Source organism: Gorilla gorilla, chromosome 16 (genome assembly GCF_029281585.2).
Source record: "Gorilla gorilla gorilla isolate KB3781 chromosome 16, NHGRI_mGorGor1-v2.1_pri, whole genome shotgun sequence".
Lineage (NCBI taxonomy): Eukaryota > Metazoa > Chordata > Mammalia > Primates > Hominidae > Gorilla > Gorilla gorilla.
In genome coordinates, this window is record NC_073240.2 from 22775485 (window position 1) to 22794724 (window position 19240).

Here is a 19240-nt window from a genome sequence, read left to right on the forward strand (position 1 = left end):
TCTTGGAATCCCAGATAAAACCCCATGTGTATTTTGTTCATAGGTTCTAATATGCAAATACTGTAGTTTTCAGAAAATGTTATTAAGTCCTAATTTTGCTTCTTAGTTGTCCTACTCCTTATGGCTTATAATTCAGGGCATCTCAACTGTGTCATAGTTTGTAACTAAATTTTTTCATAAATCTCTCATTAAAGTAGATAATGTGATTGTCCACTATTACGGAGTTGACCAATTTGTTGTGCTAAGGGCAGAAAAACTAATGGATGTTAAGACCTGGCTTGGAGCAATGATCCTTCTCTACAGACTCAAACTCTGAGCCAGCAGATGTTTGTTAGGATAATGCTTTATATTGATGTTCAATTCCAGCTGACATGGGAGACCAAAACTCTACTTTTATTTTTTTTCAGTTTTCATGAAGAAGCTGCAAATTGACATTCTCTAATTTTTGACGTACATACTTATAATATATTTTGCACTGAACACATTGTTCAGCTCTAAATCATCTCACAGACCATCTTCCATGACTATTTTTGCAGCACAAATCACATTTCGATATTTTGGTGGCACCCATTTTGCTTTGATTCACACTGTTTCTTTAGAGCTAGTCAGCAAATACTGAAATGATCTTCCAGTGACTGCACAAAATATGGAATGCTTCAAAGAGTTGTGCTGCCTCCTTATGCAGAAGCCATGCTAACTTTCTCTGTATTGTTCCAATTTTAGGATATGTGCCGCCAAAGCCGGCACAAAGCCCTACTTTTACATGTGATTTGTGATGAGTCATGGACAAGGCTTGGCTCTTGTCCATGACTCATCACTACTTACTTAACCTACTTGAGATTCTGAGTATTCTCTTCAATGGCTTCCTGTGAGGTACAATTTGAAAATATTTTAAAATCTTGAGCTAGAGATGGAAGTAGCTTGGACGATTTTCATTATCATGTAAATCAGATCACTCAAGGGGCCAACCACAGCTGGGAGCCACTGCTTGGGGAAGGCTCATATGGGACTTTCTACTGCCTAAGGTTCTACACAGGATATAAAGGTGCCTCACAGTGTAGATCTGGTAGCAAAGAAGAAGAAACAAACACTGATCTCTTTCTGCCACATTATTTGAACCCCTCTGACCCTTTATAACAAGCCCACTTAATATCTGCTAGAGAAAAGACCAACAACGGCCTGAAAGGATCTCTTACCATGAAGGTCTCAGCTAATTCTTGGCTAAGATGTGGGTTCCACATTAGGTTCTGAATAGAGGAGGAAGGGTCAATTTGCTCACTTTGTGTGCGGATAAAGTCAGGATGCCCAGCGGCCAGAGCAGGGTGCTGGTGCTTTGGGAACAATGGCTGAGCATATAAGCATAGGTAAGGGAACTAAAAAATGTTGTAACTTCAAAGTCACTGTATGAATCCCCATGAAGACTTGAGGGATCTGAATCAGTAAGGGCATCTCGGTGTCAAAGGTCAACAATTACCAGGCAGCAGAACCAGTTTGAGTGGCAACAATGCAGCAACAGAAACAATGGAAACAACAGAATGATTGGAATGCCCTTTTTTTTCTCCTCCTTCTGACTTGATAAAAGGGACTGTCTTCCTTGGATTTAGTGAACCCCTTTGGTTCTTGAAAAATTCAAGGAGTATGTAGGAGATAGTCCCCAGGAGACAGTACAAGACTTTCTGCTAAACTGGGCATTTCAAGATCCAAATAACTAATCAGAAAAATCAAAGATGTGATACTCTTTTTTATCCCATGCATAGGTGTTATACTTGGATGAAATGAACAATATTGGGATCTCTAAGGATAAAGGTCTTAAAAGTCCTGAGGTAAAGAATCCTGCACCCATTGGTACTTCTAACTTGTCTTGCTTTTTGTCTGATTTCTGGCTGATGCAGGGGACTAACTCACTGCCACTCTAAAACTACCTGAACCAAACTATGACATCTCACCTGATATGTAAGATGCAATTGTTATAATTATTTTAAACCTCAATTTAGCATTAACTAGCCTTTTCATGTAAACACTTACACATGATGATGACTAGAAACAGCATACTCTCTGGCTGTCTGTCCAGATAGATCTTGAGAAGATACATCAACATTTTGCTCAAGTAGAAGATTGACTATACTTGCTGATCCACAACATACAGCAAGTATGAGGGCAGTTCTAAAATTACAGAGATAATTTCTCCTTTAGGAACTGTAATAAAGTTATTTTAAAAGCTAATTTGATATACTTTACCAATTTAACATCTTGCCTGTCCATGCAGAATCAAACATTTACATGCGTTAAAAGACATAAGCATCTTGGGTGCTCGAGAGTTCATCTTTGTAAAATACCACCAAGGTTAAAAGGAAGGGACAAAAAGGAAACCTCTTATCTCAGCGGGGTATTGCATAGCAGAAGCTACTAATTTAAAGTCCTTTGATGGGCAAGAAACAATGCTAGGGCCACTTATCTGAAGTGGACAAAGATTTAAGTGAAGATTTTGTCACAGCTTCCCTAGACTGATATGCTGTAATAGAAAATTAGCCAGGGGCTAAGATAAATAAGAGCTCTCTGCATGCTGAAAGCAGTAATATTAATAATAATGGTAAGAATAGTAGTCACAGGAGTTTCAGCTAATGATGCCAATAAGCATGTGCTACACACTGAATTAAATGCCACATATATCTTTCTTGCTTATGCACAGCCAACTTTGAAGGATATATTCTCCTACTTTTCACATATGACAACATATTGGGTGGTAAATCACATTCCCAATGTCACACACGTAGCAAGTAAGAAAGTTAGGAATTAAACCCAGTCTTGTGTGAATCCAAAGCCTAGCTCTTTTCTCTTTAATCACCCACCTACAGCTTGCCTTCATTAAAGGAAAAGTGTATCCACTTAAAACTATCTTCACTCCCTCTCTCCATACCAACTAAAAATAAAAACATCAAAATACACTGGAAATAAAAAAGGAAAAAAGCTGTTGAACCCACAGTATGTGGGAATAGCAATTAATTGTCATGTAGGGATAAGCTAACATTAATATTCTTCAAAGAAAGCAACTTAAAGCAGAGTCATTGAAAAGATAAAAGGATTTTCAACTCCTATTTATGTTTAATACAGCATATTTAGTGGAAAAGCATATAAGATACAGAGGTTAAAACCTACTAGAAAGGGTTAAGAAGTTCAATACTGAGTCATAAAGTAAACTGAAAGTTAAAGTTCAAACTTCATAAAATTAATATGAAATCCCTTTAGCTAACATAAGATCATGTAACCAAAAACATCATACAACAAATAACATCAGTCAATATAATAAGAGAAGATGAATCCTACTAAAACAGTTCTTTATGTTGCCCAGTCCAAATAATTGCTTTTCTACTTGACTGATTTGTGTTGATACTGATCACTATGTCCCAATAAGTATAATTTAATCTCATTAATTTATTATTTATGACTTGAGTGACTGCTATCAATCTAGAACAACACACAGATTAAAAGAAATAACCATACCTTCCATATCTATCACGTGCATTTAAATTAGCTTTTTTCTTGATTAAAAATTTCACCACTTGCTGTTTTTGTTCATGTACGCCAAGCAAAAGTGGTGTGAGGCCACACTGTAAAACAATATAAAACAAAAACAATATGTAATTCAAAAAATTATGTATCTCTCAACTGAACTGGAAGCTTATGGACTTACACTCACAGAAAGTAAATAAAATTTGGTCGCTTCCTTCTCACTCTTCTGTACTTTCCCACATGCCACTCCTTCCCTTGGAAACATCCCTTCTCTGCCTCACCACATTAAATCTGATCATCTCAAAAACTCACTTTAAACATTTACTGTTTCCAAGACTCTTTGTTTCTAAATGAGCATTTGGCATGGTACTTTTGGATGATTTTTTTTTTCATTTAAACAAAAAGCTTCTTGAGGGCAGGGGCTGTATCTTTTATCTCTATATTATCCAACCCTAAGACAAAATTGTTGTGTATAAAGCAAGAATTTGAATGTAAAATATTTCTTTAGTTTCACATGTTTTACCAAAGTTCAAGCTCCAACGTGCAATAAATATTGCTATTAGTACTCACACTGCCCATTTCAAGAATTTTTCCAACATTTATTCATTTAAAATCTATTTGTATTTAATTTTTCCAGATTGTTAACTAGATAGATAATCAGTTCATAGGATTACTGAAACTAAGAGATTTCCTATCTGTATTCTTAATAACTCCATGGTTTTTAGTGTTTAAACCTGCCATCCTGATTAAGCCAAAGCTCTACAAACTTAAGAGACATACTGGATAGCCCATAATACAGCTTCAATTGACAAAAAAGGTTTAGAATTTGCTACAATTCTGAGAAAACTCTGCTCTTAAAAACGACTTACTGACCTAAGCACTTGAATGATTGAACAAAGGGACACAAAGTCCTGAGAGAGCCATCCTCTACTTATTGGAAGACTACTCACTGCAAATTTCTAAAGACCTTCTGAATGGCAGTGAATAACTGATGGTAGAAAGGAAAAGGTATTATTCTGTAAGCTGATAGATAGTGCCAATAATATTCATTTTAATGTCCCAATGACAGAGATAAGTCAGACTAGGCCAGGAATGGTGGCTCACACCTGTAATCTTAGCATTTTGGGAGCCTGAGGTGGGTGATTCACTTGAGCCCAGCAGTTCAAGATCAGCCTGAGAAACATGGCAAAAACCTCATCTCTACTAAAAAAAAAAAAAATACAAAAACAGATTGGAGGACCACCAGAGCTTAGGGACGTCAAGGCTGTGGTGATCTGTGACCGCATCACTGCACTCCAGCCTGGGGAACAGAGTGAGACCCCATCTCAAAAACAAACAAACAAAAATTTAGATTAATGTTATTGGAAAGGAAAGATTTAAAGGAATTAGCACATATCCAACTCCAACTCTTCTAGAAATATCTGAAGTTTCTGAGATATAAGAATTTACATATTACACTTATGTATTCAGTGGTTAAGCAGGAGTGTATCCGGATTTTGAGAAATTTGTTGTTGTTGTTGTTAGAGACAGGGTCTCATTATGTTGACCAGGCTAGACTAGAACTCCTAAGCTCAAGCAATCCTCCCACCTCAGCCTCCCTAGCAGCTGGGACTACAGCCATGCACCACCATGCCTGGCTTCAAGGAAACATTTTTAAACATACATATCCAGGCTTTATTAGACTTACTCTATCAAAATCTTCAGGGGAAAACCTAGACTTGAAGATTATTTAAGAATTTTCCTGAGGTAACCGGAATGCACAACTCTAGCTGGAAGCTAGTGCAATAGACAATTATTTCAGTCTCATCTCTCATCACATAAACAATTCCCTTTATCATTTGAGGATTTGGCCAAAAAGAGGAAAGAGTAGGAGAGAGACTCATTTGCTGAAAACACCACAAAATTTTCCCCGGTAAGAGTAGAACAAGGTCTAGTAAACTCAAAATCCAACCTGATCTTTTTACTTATAAGCCCCTTATCTCCCACCTTCCCATCAAGACATTCTAGAATTGAAAGCAGAGTTGAGACTCTAATTGGCCATTTCTACCAGAATAGGATACTAAGTTGGTTAATTACTTGTTATTCCTTCTACTCAAGGGTTTCCCACTACATTACCACATATTCACTGCCAATCTGGTTCCTCAGAGGCCTCCTAAAATTGATCTCTAGGCAGTTTACAACCCACTAACTCCCTCTCCCAAACTGAAAACTGTCATTCTCTAAAATGGAAAAGAACCCTGTCTCACCATATAAAGGAAACGAATGAACAACAATAACAACACACACACACACACACACACACACACACACACACACACACACACAAACAAAAACAAAAACAAAAAAAAACCTCTTCATGGTCTTTTCCCCCATTACCTAATTTCCAAGTTGGCCTTGATATTTCTGATTGCTGCATTTTTCCCTTTCCACTTCTGCCTCATGAGCAATCAGAAGTATCTTAAGCCTTGCCACTGAGAGATACATCACCTCATATCTATTAGTGTTTTTTTAGGAATTTGCCAAAGTAGCAGGATTACTATTCACTGAAACATGCTTAAGTTTTATTGGAGTTTTAATGTAAAACCTATTTCCAGGGCAAATTTTGTCATTTTACATTTGTTAGGGAAAAAAAAACTTGGCAGGGAAAAATTGAAAAAAAAAAGTATTACCTTTTACAAATTCAGTGTTTTTTTTTTTAAAAAGCATTAACCACAAGTGCACTGAAAAAACTGTACCCTCTAATGCTTCTTTAAAAGTAACAATATTTAAAATAAAGTCTTAGATAATTAAGTCATTTCAAAATATTTTCATTCAGGTTATGCTTGGGCTTCCAAATATGGAAAACTGGCCCTTACACAGGTCAATGTTAACACGAATGCATTTCAGTATTTTGAAGATAAAATTGGTAGATCTATACCTTGTTTCTTGATTCAATATCAGCACCATATAAGAGCAGTGCTTTGGCCATTAATTTATCTTCATTGTAGACAGCATAGTGTAGAGCGGTATTTCCATACTCATCTTGAATATTTCGATCAGCGCCAAGTTCCAGCAACATTAACACACATTCATCCTCCTGGCATTGTACGGCCTGTCAGTATTAGACCAAAAACAAATTATAAGTCCTAGGAATTCAAAATAACATTCCACAGCTTTCACCAACTAGTTATATTTAAATGAGAAAACTCATTTTTATGCTATCTATTGAAATCAAACCCATCTCACACTGATATAGTTGACTACTGCATACCTTTATGAGAGCTGTCCTTTTTTTGTTGTCAAGGACATTAAGTTGACATCGTCTGTCCAGCAGGAGTTGTACTACTTCTGAATTTCCATTGGCAGAGGCCAAATGTAGAGCAGTCCTATGAGAGTGAGAAGACTTCAGGAAATTGTAGTGCACTAGCTAATGCCACATTAATGATTCACGTAGTTGCAAACACTGAATAGCCTATTACTCTGCCTTCAAAACAAACTCAATTTTCCTTTGAAGAAAGCACACTACCTATTACCTCTCATTAGTCACTGTATTAATGAAAGAGCAGCCTATTTGAATAGAAAGAGCATAGCTCTTGGATGACATTCAACTTGGGCTGGAATCCTACTTGAAGCTCTGTCGCTTCCTAGCTGTTGCTTAGCCTTTTTGTGTCTCAATTTCCTCATCAATAAAATGGGAATGAAAATAGTCAGTTTCTCAGAGGAAACCACTGTAATGCTTAAATAAGACTCTACACAAAATATAGAATAGTTCCTAACACAAATAACAGCTCAAAAATTGTAAGATATTATAATTTTTACTAATACCACTAAAGACAACATTTGAATTAAGTGAAACGATACAATTATACCTACACTTTCAGGTACATTTTAAAGATTACAGGTAGCGTTGTACTGTATTTTATTGAGTCTAAGATGATCATTGTCTGCATGTTTTAACATTTCTTACACTGAAATACCACTTATAATTCATGATTTACTATAATTATAATTGGCAACATTTAAATAATTTTCTTAGTGAGACATAACATAATGGGGCATCATACAATCCCTGGTGCCTTACATTAAGTAGAATATGTTATAATATAACAGGTCTGGGGCAGTTCCAGTCAGATGACTAGCATTTAGATAAATTTTAGTTCTTAAAAGAACTATGGAATAAGAGGGCTGAGGTGAAAACAAAAACAATTTTCTAAAATAATCTATTTCTTACTTTGGTTTTCAAAAACTTTAAGCCAAAGAAAACTTGAAATTCAAATGAATAGCATGGGCTCATTTTTTTCAATACTTAGATTTATACAATGTACGTACATCAGATATTTCCAATCATTCATATTAGGATTTAAGACTGTTATAAATTTTCTCTTTTTAAAATGGATTTATGAAACTATTTGTGGAGCTTTTTTCAACTTTTACATTTGGGGATACAGGTGCAGGATGTGCAGGTTGGTTAACATAGGTAAACGTGTGCCAAGGGGGTTGGTTGTACAGATTATTTCATTACCCAGGTGTTAAGCCTAGTACCCGTTAGTTCTATTTCCTGCTTCTTTCCTTCCTCCCACCCTCCACACTCTGATAGGCCCCAGTGTGTGTTGCTTCCCTCTAGGTGTCTGTGTGTTCTCCTCATTTAGCTCCCACCTATAAGTGAGACCATGCAGTATTTGGTTTTCTCTTCCTATGTTAGTTTGCTAAGGATAATGGCCTTCAACACCATCCATGTCCCTGCAAAGGACAGGCTCTTGTTCTTTCTTTTATGGCTACATAGTATTCCATGCTGTTTATGTACCACATTTAAGTTCTTAAAACAGCTAAAACAGTCTTTACCCAAGTCTTATAAATTTTCAAAAGGGCAGTTAAGGGTTATCTTTTACTATTTTCCACCTTCAGAAGTGCTTTTGTTTGAAAGGAGGGAGGAAAAGCTTCAATTGAGATTAAGTCCTAATGCCCCAATTTTGATTCTCTCAGCTTGCTCAGGCGCAGCAGGTAAACATGAAGTTTTCAAAGGTGGAAGGATCCTGAGAGATAGCAGAATATGCCTGCCATATAATAGGTGTCTGGCTTATGTTTGATGACTAAACGGATTGAAAGAATGGATAAACATGGGTTGGAAGTTCAATATTTTTAAAAGAAAACTCCTGTTGAGTAGAGCAATACATTTGCGATAGTAACGATCATTTATATTTGCTATTTTAGTTTTCATAAATATATAACTAAACTAAAATAATTAATCCATACTATTTACACGTTAATCTATATATAATAAAATGTATATACAATAAAATCTACCAGAAGAGGTAAACAGAAGCCCTCTACTTCTGAAGAGGGTAAAAGTTCACAGAAGATAGCCATCCACAGATATAAAAATAAATAATAGAATGTGAGAAATTATTTGTATCTATGCAAGTAGCATATTCCTTCTCTTCCCAAGGATTATTTCATTACTAATGAAACTTAACTAAAACTTTTCAGATGTTCATTGCAGAAATCACAGATAAGAGAAAGGGAAAAACTTCACTTACAAATCCCCAGAAATAAGTTTGATTATATTTTCCACATATTTCCAGCTAACACAAGAGCAGATTCTGTTTGTGTATATGTATAACAAACTGATTTTTTCTCACTTGATATAGCAAAGTACATCTTTGCATGCCGACATATCTCTGTATCTACTGACACCTTCAATGGTTACATATTATTCCATCCTATGGATGCACTGAAATTTGTTCATAAAATCTTTATGGGTTCTTCTCAATACATGGCTATTTTAAGCAATACTAAGAAAAACAGCTGTGTCTGTTTCATATAGATATTTCAGTATAATGGAATAGATGGGTAAAAGGCATACACATTTTAAAAATGTGGTTCTTACCATCAGTGTCTATTTGAAAAGTCGCAGCAACTTAAACTTTCAGCATGTATATAAGTACCACTGTTCTTCACCCTCACAAACTTTGTGGACAGAAAACAGTATTTCATTCCTTTATATTTATTTATTTATTTTTATTTATTTATTTTTTTGAGATGGAGTCTCACTCCATCACACAGGCTGGAGTGTAGTGGTGCAATCTCAGCTCACTGCAACCTCCGTCTCCCTGGTTCAAGCAATTCTCCTGCCTCAGCCTCCTGAGTAGCTAGGATTACAGGTGCATGCCACCATGCCCAGCTAATTCTTTGTATTTTTAGTAGAAACGGGTTTCACCATGCTGGCCAGGCTAGTATCAAACTCCTGACCTCGTGATCCACCTGCCTTGGCCTCCCAAAGTGCTGGGATTACAGGCATGAGCCACCATGGCTGGCCTTTCATTCCTCTTCTAACTTAAACAGAAAATAGTCTTTCATTCCTCTTCTAACTTAAATTCCTTCTCTTAGCAGGAATGCTATGTTTTCCTATGTGCACAGGTCACTGGTAGACATGCAAAAAAGTACCTTGCCCAATTTTAAATTGAGCTTATTTTATTATATCTGCATATATATGCCGGTTTCAGTGGCTCACGACTGTAATCTCAGCACTTTGGGAGGCTGAGGTGGGTGGATCACAAGGACAGGAGTTCAAGACCAGCCTGGCAAAGATGGTGAAATCCCGTCTTGATTAAGAACACAAAAAATTAGCCAGGCATGGTGGTGGGTGCCTGTAATCCCAGCTACTTGGTAGGCTGAGGCAGAGAATTACTTGAACCAGGAACCAGAGGTTGTAGTGAGCTGATATTGCACCACTGCACTCCAGCCTGGGCTATGGAGTGAGAGTCTGTCTCAGAAAAATAAATAAATATTTGCACATATAAATAGGCATTTGTGTTTTCTTCTGGTACTTTTCTCCTTTTGTATCTTTAAAATTGTTAATCTATACTCCAGGAACTTATTTTTGTGACATAAAAATCTAGGTAGTTTTCTCCAAACAGCATGCATTTAATTTATGAATAATTCACCTTGTTTTACCAATATGAAACATCACCATTATCAAGTGCTAAATTCTTACATATATTTGGGTATTTCTGGATTTCCTATTCTGTTCTGTTCATTTATGTCTTTTCAGCTGTTAGCAAACAATTTGTGGAAATAACACACGCACATTTTGATATCTGGAAAAGCAAGTCTTTTTCCATTCTGTTACAAAAAATCAATTTATCACAATGATAAAATACATCATGTGCAATTTAAAGACACTAAGACTTTGCTATTTTTATTTGGCTTATGTAAAAGTGATAAACACAGAAAAAGCTCACATCTTAAGAAAAACGAACCTTCCTATTCAAAGATACGAACCATACTTCCCATTTCAGTTTCCTTTTAAGGTTACTCAGTAAAGAATGTATTTACATAGGGTACATCGATATAAAATCCATATTGGATTTTATTTGAAAAATATTTAGCCCAGAAGTTGATATATTATGGGACTTAGTTCTCAATATACACCTTTCTTTAATGTATAGAACATTGTTTTAAAATGTGTACATTAAAAATAATCTGCTGCATCGACTTAATTTTGCGAGTTAAATCACTTTAAAACAGTCTATTAGTGTTCTATAAGGGAAATTATAATTGGATTGGAAATCAGCTAAAGTTTTGTTTTTGTGTTGCTGTTTATAAAGGGACCTGGGCCCTGACCTCTCTGAGGTTTCCACACCCAGGGTGGTGTGGGGCCTGCGGAGGAAGAGAAAGCCTGGCTCCTCCCTCCCTGCGCCAGGAGGGTATGTCCCCATCATCCCCCCATGTCCCGCCTCCTCCCATCCTAGGCCCGGTTACCTCTCTTGCTTGTCCCTCTTGTTCATGTCAGTGTCCCTGAGCATGACGATGAGATCCTTTCTGGGGACTTTACCCCACCAGGCAGCTCTGTGGAGCTTGTCCAGATCTTCTCGACGGACGTGGTACCTCGGCTCCATGAAGGCGCTGTCGTCGTAGTCTCCCCAAGCGCCCACGTTGCTCTTGCCGCTCCCCCTGCAGCAGGGGAAGCAGTGACAGCACCACTTGCCCATCTTGCTCCTGAGTGTCTTCATAAAGGAGCTGTCATGGTCTCCAGAAGTGCCCACATTGCTCGTGCCGCTCCCCCTGCAGCAGGGGAAGCAGTGGTGGCAACACTTGCCCATCTTGCTCCTGAGCATCTTCATAAAGGAGTCGCCGTGGTCTCCAGAAGTGCCCATGTTGCTCTTGCCACTCCCCCTGCAGCAGGGGAAGCGGTGGTGGCACCACTTGCCCATCTTGCTCCTGAGATCAAATGGCTTCTTCACAGCAGAGGCCGCGGGCATTGAACAAACCTCAGCCACCATCTGCTTTTAACAGCCAGGGGAGGCCGGTAGTAGCGAACAGATCGCGTCTACCAACCAGTTTCACCAACTAGCAGGAAACCCTGGGTTTCCAATCTGTTTGAAGAGAAAGGTCAATCCCAGCCAAAACTTGCCAACCCCAGCAAGGGAGCCCAGCCCACCCCACCCAGGGAAAACCCACACCCACCCGGGGAAAGCCCACGCCCACCAGGGGGACCCCACGCCCACCCCAGGAAAGGCCAAGCCCCCCCGCCCCAAGGAAACACCCAGCCCAGTCAAGGGAATGCCAAACCCAGCAGAGAAAAGGTCAAGCCCAGCAAAGGAATGCGAGGGAGGAAACGCCAATCCAAGCAAGAAACACCAGGCAAAGCGACTAACAGCCAAGCCAAGCTAGGAACGCAAGGCCAAGCGAGGAACGCGAAGCGAAGCGTGCCCTTTACAGGTAAGCCAAGCCGTTATGCGCGTGCGGGGCGCGCGTGCGGGGCGCGCGTGCGGGGCGCGCGTGCGGGGCGCGCGTGCGGGGCGCGCGTGCGGGGCGCGCGTGCGGGGCGCGCGTGCGGGGCGCGCGCCTCAGACGTTATGCGGCGTGCGCGTGAGGCGTGCGCGTGTCATTGCACGTGGTGCAGGAAGTGGCCGATGTGTGCAATCCACGTGCGCAAGTCTTGGCGCCACGAATGTCAGTGACAGCCTTGCGTTACTGGCGAGCACAAGACGCCCACGGAGCCCAGGGCCTGCCTGAGGCGCCTTCCACACCTGCTCCTCCTTGGTCCGCACCCAGAACACAGGGCCATCAGGAACGGGGCACTCGGGGCCACAGAATCGGGGCTGGGCTGCTAGCTCCTGCTGTGGTGCCCCCTGCCTGGTGTCCAAACCAGGGCCAACAGCTGTGGGGCTTCTGGCCCGGGGTGCTTCACTTCACTGGCATGCAGTAGGGTTGAGGTGCAGGCTGCTGTCTCCAGGCCTGCAAGAGGGGGCTGGGAGGAGCACCTACCACTGATGGGGGGATGCAGGAAGGCACCCCCACGTGCAGATCCTGGGAACAGGACACTGCCAGCACCAGGGAGCCAGATCAGAGTCTCCCTGGCAGCCTATGAGCTGGACCCAGGCAGTGGCACCTCGACCCTCCTGCTGGGACCCTCCTGCTGTGCAGGCTTATGCAGCCAGGCTCCAGGCTGGTGCCTGGAGGTGCTTTGGTGTGGGAGGAAAAATGCATTCTGGCCAGGCACTGTGGCTCACGCCTGTAATCCCAGCACTTTGGGAGGCTGAGGCGGGCGGATCATAAGATCAGGAGATAAAGACCATCCTGGCTAACACGGTGAAACCTCATCTCTACTAAAAATACAAAATGCTAGCGGGCATGGTGGTGGGCGCCTGTAGTCCCAGCTACTCGGGAGGCAGGAGAATGGCCTGAACCCGGGAGGCGGAGCTTGCAGTGAGCCGAGATCGCATCACTGCAACCTGGGCGACAAAGCAAGACTCTGTCAAAAAAAGAAAGAGAGAGAGAGAGAGACAGAGACAAAGACAGAGACGGAGACAGAGAGACAGACGGAGAGAGAAAAAAATGGATTCTAAGCCTGGGACACCGACCTGCTCTTGCCAACAAAAGCAGAGGGTAAGCCAATTACAAGTGCAGAAAAAAAGTTTTTATTTCAGTGGGATGAATGTCTAGGTGTGCAGTCACTGGAGTAAACGTCACTGGGACATGCTGTGTAATTCTTTGTGTACATTGCTGAGTTCTACTGCTAATGTTAGCCCATTTCATTCATGAAATTGGTAATTTATGACATCCCTTTTTTCTTTATCATTATTAGTTAAGGTTTGTCAATTTTATAGATATTTTCAAAGAACCAGCTTTATTTCTTTGCTTTTCTTTGTTGTTTTCTTTTGGCTGTTTCATTTATTTCTGCTCTTATCCTTATTATATTCTTATATTTGTTTTGATTTTATTTTGCTACTATTTTCTACTTTCTTGATGTGATAGCTTGAATTTTTATTTGAGAGATTTCTACTTTTCTATTATATATATTTAGTGAAATACATTTTCCTCTCAGCACTGACGTCAACTGTGTTAAATCAAGTTTGATATGTTGTATTTTTATTTTTATTCAGTTTAATATATTTAATTGTTTCCCTTGAGACGTTCTCCTTAGAAGTGTGCTTGCTGTTTAGCACTATTCACAATAGCAAAGACATGGAATCAACCTAAATGTCCATCGGTAATAGACTGGATGAAGAAAATGCAGTACCCATACAACATGGAATACTATGCAGCCATAAAAATGAAGGAGATCATGTCCATTGCAGGGACATGGATGGAACAGGAAGCCATTATCCTCAGGAAACTAATGCAGAAACAGAAAGCCAAACATCTAATGTTCTCACTTATAAGTAGGAGCTGAACAATGAGAACACATGGACACACGGAAGTAAGCAACACACACTGGGGCCTGTGGATGGGGGAGGGAGAGGGAGAGCATTGGGAAAAATCTCTAATGCATGCTGGGCTTAAACCGAGGTGGTGGGTTGATAGGTAGGGAAAACCACCATGGCACGAATTTACCTATGTAACAAACCTGCACATCCTTCACACCTACCCCAGAACTTAAAATAAATAAAAATGTAAAAAAAAAAGAACTAAAAAAGTATGCTGTTTATTTTTCAAGTATTTAAGATTCTGCTGTTATTTTACTTTTTTATTTTTAATTTGATGCCATTTTGGCTGGAGGATACATTCTACAGGATTTCAGTTTTTAAAAAATTCTTAATGTTTGTTAAAATCCAGGATACAGTCCATTTTGATTTATGTTCTGTGGGTACCTAAATGTTCTGCTGTATTCTGCTGCTAGGGGGTGGAGCCTGTTTTTTTCTTCTTTTTTTTATCTCCAGGTACAATTTGCCCTATGAGACACCTGATATAGTAAGTAGCCCATCAGGTATCCAGCAGTAAAAACTAAATTAGTGGAAGGAAGTCCTGTCCCAACTGGTTTGACATATTGTGGCTGAATTTTTAGGTTTTAGTGAAAATAATAATGATGGCTTGATCTTCAAAGTTTTTTTTTTTTTTTTTTACCATTTCCCAAATAGCTGGGGATTATTGTAGTGTAACCACTTAAAACTCTGATGAAATGTGGAAAGAATTTCTTTTTCTAATTGATACTTTGTGAGTGCAACTACTTTGCATTGTGCAGAGAGAAAAAAATATATTCCAGGCATTCGCCAAATCAAAAGTGCATGAACAAGTCCCTAAATTTCTTCCTGTCCTCAGATTTCCACCATAAAGTTTCAGACCAAATAAAAAATTGTTTTTTCACTAATTTTCTTTGAGGAAATGTAAGAGAAAAAAAAGAAAGAAAGAAGTGTTTTGAAGGGTAGAATTTTGGCAATTATATGAGATTGTAAAATCCGAATGTGGATTAGCTTCAACCCATCAAAGATTCAAGAACAGCTACAGTTCTAAGAATGAGCCAAAAAAAATGGGTATGCATTGAGGGGAGGGAATTAGGAAGGGAATTTATAGCCATTCGGACATTTCCCAACATTAAGCCTTCATGAATTTTGCATTGGAAAGAAATATTTATAAATTAAGAAACTCAGTATCCAGTCCACCCTGTGATAAATACTGCAATGTGCCCAAGCATTCCAATTTGAGCATGGCTTTGTGCTTTGCCAATCATAACAATGGGAGATAGAAGTAATAAGAGCCTGCATGAAGCACTGTGCTAATGATAATTTTCCCAGTAAGAACAAAAGAGAGGCCATTCCTTTTAAACATCATTGAATATAATCAAACACTGGGTAGGCTTGTCTGTATTTAGTTTTTATAACTCTACGGTTATAGCTATAAAGTAAAAAAGACATATTATAAAATTTCTGTCATTAAGAAAACTATTTATTATTACAAATGTGAATTTCTCTAGACGGTAAATTCTTTGGAATTAGTTGACTTCATGTAAGTTGATTTGTTCAGTAACACAGAGTAGACTTCTTGTAAATAGGAACAAGTGTGCATCTGATCAAGATCCACTATTTTCTTATATGTATATCCCTTTTCTGCCTTCCCTCAGAATACTATCTTTCACAAAACAACACACATCTCTTCCACCAACTTCTCCCCAGAATACTGCATATTCGATCAGTGTCCACAAATGTTAGATACAGAATGTTAAATTACTATTAGGTTCGCGCAAATGTAGTTGTGATTAATGGCAAAAATCGCAATTATTTTTGCACCAACCTAATAGTAACATTGAAACACAATATTAGTTATTCAACATCAGAAAGATCTTCCAGAACAGTCATCACCACAGATGGGCCAAACTATTATTTGTAGGGCACTGCAGTAAGTTAGACTTTTATCAAATTCATAAATTAATGGATATTTTGTTAAGGGATAGGAACAGCCTGTAGTATAAATTTGAGCTACACATTGTTGGGAGAACAAAATAATAAAACGATATAATAGTAGCAATCACGTGGTGACCTTTCTGTCACACTTACAATTTTCAATGCACTTGTCTACTTATTATTTCATGTGTGGATGGGTTAGCTGAGTGGCGGGGCCATCAGATGTCATATATACAGATGACTCCCTTTTATACACCATTCTGCCATTAGTTGATGTATATTTTACTTTTGCTTTTCCCTTCCCATTTCACTACTAGTTAAAAATCCTAATCTTGAGTTCTAAATCACACCTAGTTTTACTCATGTGTAGTTGTACCTGACAAAGAATTACACTACATAAATTCCATCCATTAGAAGTGTGGCCGAATGGACAGAAAACCATTAACATTGATTACTTCAGTGCATGTGGGATTGCAAATGCAGATGAGAAGGAGAAGATTTTTATTTTTTCTTTATATAAGTTTACCTTATCTATTCTAATAGAAGGCTCAAGTATCATTTATAGTGAAACATTAAAACTTTCTTAAAAGTTCATGTCCTTAATGTTCTGTAAAGGGAGCATAAACTCATTTATTGCAACAAATGCAACAATTTATTTCATTCCTCAGATTATTGATCCTAATATAAATAAAACTGTTCTGAACTTGCACAGAGATATTTAAACAAACAAGCAAAAACCAGAGAAGAAGTGAAAAGAAAGAATGCTTTTTAAATTACTTAATCATTGTTGATGGACTGAAAACATCCAACTTACATCTCCTGAATTAAATCTGATATTTTCCTGGAGAGCAGTGAGGAGTAGTTGAGGGTAGATAGAAAACAGAGTGTATTTTGAAAAATGTAAAATTTAGAGAAGCTTAATTTAAACACCCCCTATGTGTCAAAGAGCTATTAAATAAAATTTTCATGATTTTAATGTAAGTCAATCTGAACTAGCATATGGTCTAAATTTCTCTTAGGTTGCACATGGATTTAAAATGTAGGTGGAAAAGATCACTTGGCAAATACGCTTTTGGTTTTGAAAACCTTCCAAATGTTTAAAAAGTACTTTTCAAATCAACCATAGCCACATGCATCCAGGTTTTCTCATTCTCACCACTGAAGGATAAAAAGAGCTAGAATTAAGGCAAAATGGATGGAGAGGTCATACATATGCTGTAAAACTAAAAATCAGTTGATTCTTTAGGGAATTGGTTAAAAAAATAAATTCAGTCCTTATGGCAATTTAACCCAAAGAATCTAACACTTATTCTTAGTGACTTAGGATCATGGATGATATTAATCTGTCACAAAATGATTCTATGACTATTTCCAGAAGTGGAAAAGTGCAGAAATAGAAAATGCATATGATATTGCTATTTTATTTTGTTCCAAGTCTTGTTACTATTGGTGGAAAACAGTGTTCCAAAGGAATGAACATTTAGATAAATTATGGCATGAAGAATCATTTTCAATCCTTTATGCATAGATGCATTGATAATAACTGAACATCTTTGGCATCTGGCTTCCAGATACAGTGACGATTCCTTCAAGACATCTAGAAATTAAATAGATGTGCATGAACACTTTAAAAAATGTAAATACATTAAATGTCAGTTATTTTGAAATAAGTTATTTTTTTAAACAGGAAGCATTTTTAATTAAAAATTTGAAAATAGCTATATTTGGACAATTAGTTACTCAATGTTTTTTCCAAATAACAGATGAAATATACTTTGATGTTTTTTGTTTTAAATAAATGCAAATATATGGATGCAAAACAAACCAAACATTGCTACAAATGAAATATGTGTGCTGTCAGTAATTCTCAAACATTGAATAATATTCAGTGAACTTCAACACATGCCTTTGGTGGCCCATTAAAATTCATTATAATGAATTTTGAATTAGATTCCAAAATGAACACACTATTTCCTTAGCTTTTAGCGTCTGTCGGTTTTTTCTATTTTCATTTTTCTTTTTTTTTTTGACTGAGGTGGCGTCTCACTCTGTCACCCAGGCTGGAGTGCAGTAGCGCAATCTCGGCTTACTGCAAGCACCGCCTCCCAGGTTCAAGAGAGTCTCTTACCTCAGCTTCTCAAGTAGCTGGTTACAGGTGCGTGCCACCACGCCCAGCTAATTTTTGTATTGTTGGTAGAGATGAGGTTTCACCATGTTGGCCAGGCTGGTCTCGAACTCCCGACCTCAGGCGATCCACCCACCTTGGCCTCCCAGAGTGCTGGGATTACAGGCGTGAGCCACTGCACCTGGCTGGTTTTTTTTTTCTATTTTCATTACTAAGACTAAACAATAGTTATGTGATTGAGTACAGCTGATCATTTTACCAACTCCTTTCAGCAAATTCATTTTGTCATTTTAATGAAGTTCAAATTTAAGAAGTGAATAAATATAGATACTATAGCACATATATTTCCCAAAACATAATATAATGTGTGTGTGTGTGTGTGTGTGTGTGTGTGTGTGTGTGTGTGTGTGTGTGTGTGCATTTGGGAAATAAAAGGGTATTATATTTTACTCAAACAACATCAAACATGCGGTCAGGTAAGTTTGATGAAGAAGATAATATTTTAGCCTAAGAATGAGAATTCTGCAAGACAATGTGTTACTTTATAGTATCAGTTATGTGACCCTTCCACACTGATATTTTGGGTGCAATTGCACCCTCTTTGCCATATACTCTTGGGAGAATAGAAGGTTCTTCACATTTTTCCATTCATTGTAACTTCTCCTGTAGGACAGCCCACAGATACATTTCCTGGACTATATTAAGGAAACAAAAGCAAACAAATATGAGAAAATAATAAAGGTAAGTGTCTGGGAGGGTGAGAAATCAAATTCAGTGGGGTTTAAACTATATCTCATACAAGTGCCCCAAAGTTGTGCTTTTGGAGAAATTCACCTTGGATAGAGACATGGTCAAGTGACCATGTCTCTTTACCTTTACCTTTTTTAAAAAACAATACATAGCTGTATCCTTGGAAGAGAGGCAAGGAGTGCTGTAGGGTGAATATCTTTGATTTCTGTTGTGGTTCAGAGGAAGTGTAACTTTCTTAAAAGATACCTTGACT

At 38.4% G+C, this 19240-nt stretch overlaps 1 protein-coding gene and 1 non-coding gene across 2 annotated transcripts in view; both read right to left on the reverse strand.

Annotated features, from left to right (window-relative positions):
- Nucleotides 1-11874, reverse strand: part of LOC134757302 (POTE ankyrin domain family member B3-like) — a 31069-nt gene extending 19195 nt beyond the window's left edge. The window contains 5 exon segments of the mRNA XM_063698907.1: nt 2026-2163; nt 3502-3608; nt 6428-6601; nt 6761-6875; nt 11251-11874. Of these exon segments, the coding sequence (XP_063554977.1) occupies nt 2026-2163; nt 3502-3608; nt 6428-6601; nt 6761-6875; nt 11251-11771 (1055 nt within the window). The 5' untranslated portion in view covers nt 11772-11874.
- Nucleotides 641-747, reverse strand: LOC134757361 (U6 spliceosomal RNA). The gene has a single exon (XR_010131211.1). It is a non-coding gene; the product is annotated as a U6 spliceosomal RNA (small nuclear RNA).
- Nucleotides 11875-19240: the final 7366 nt, after the last annotated feature.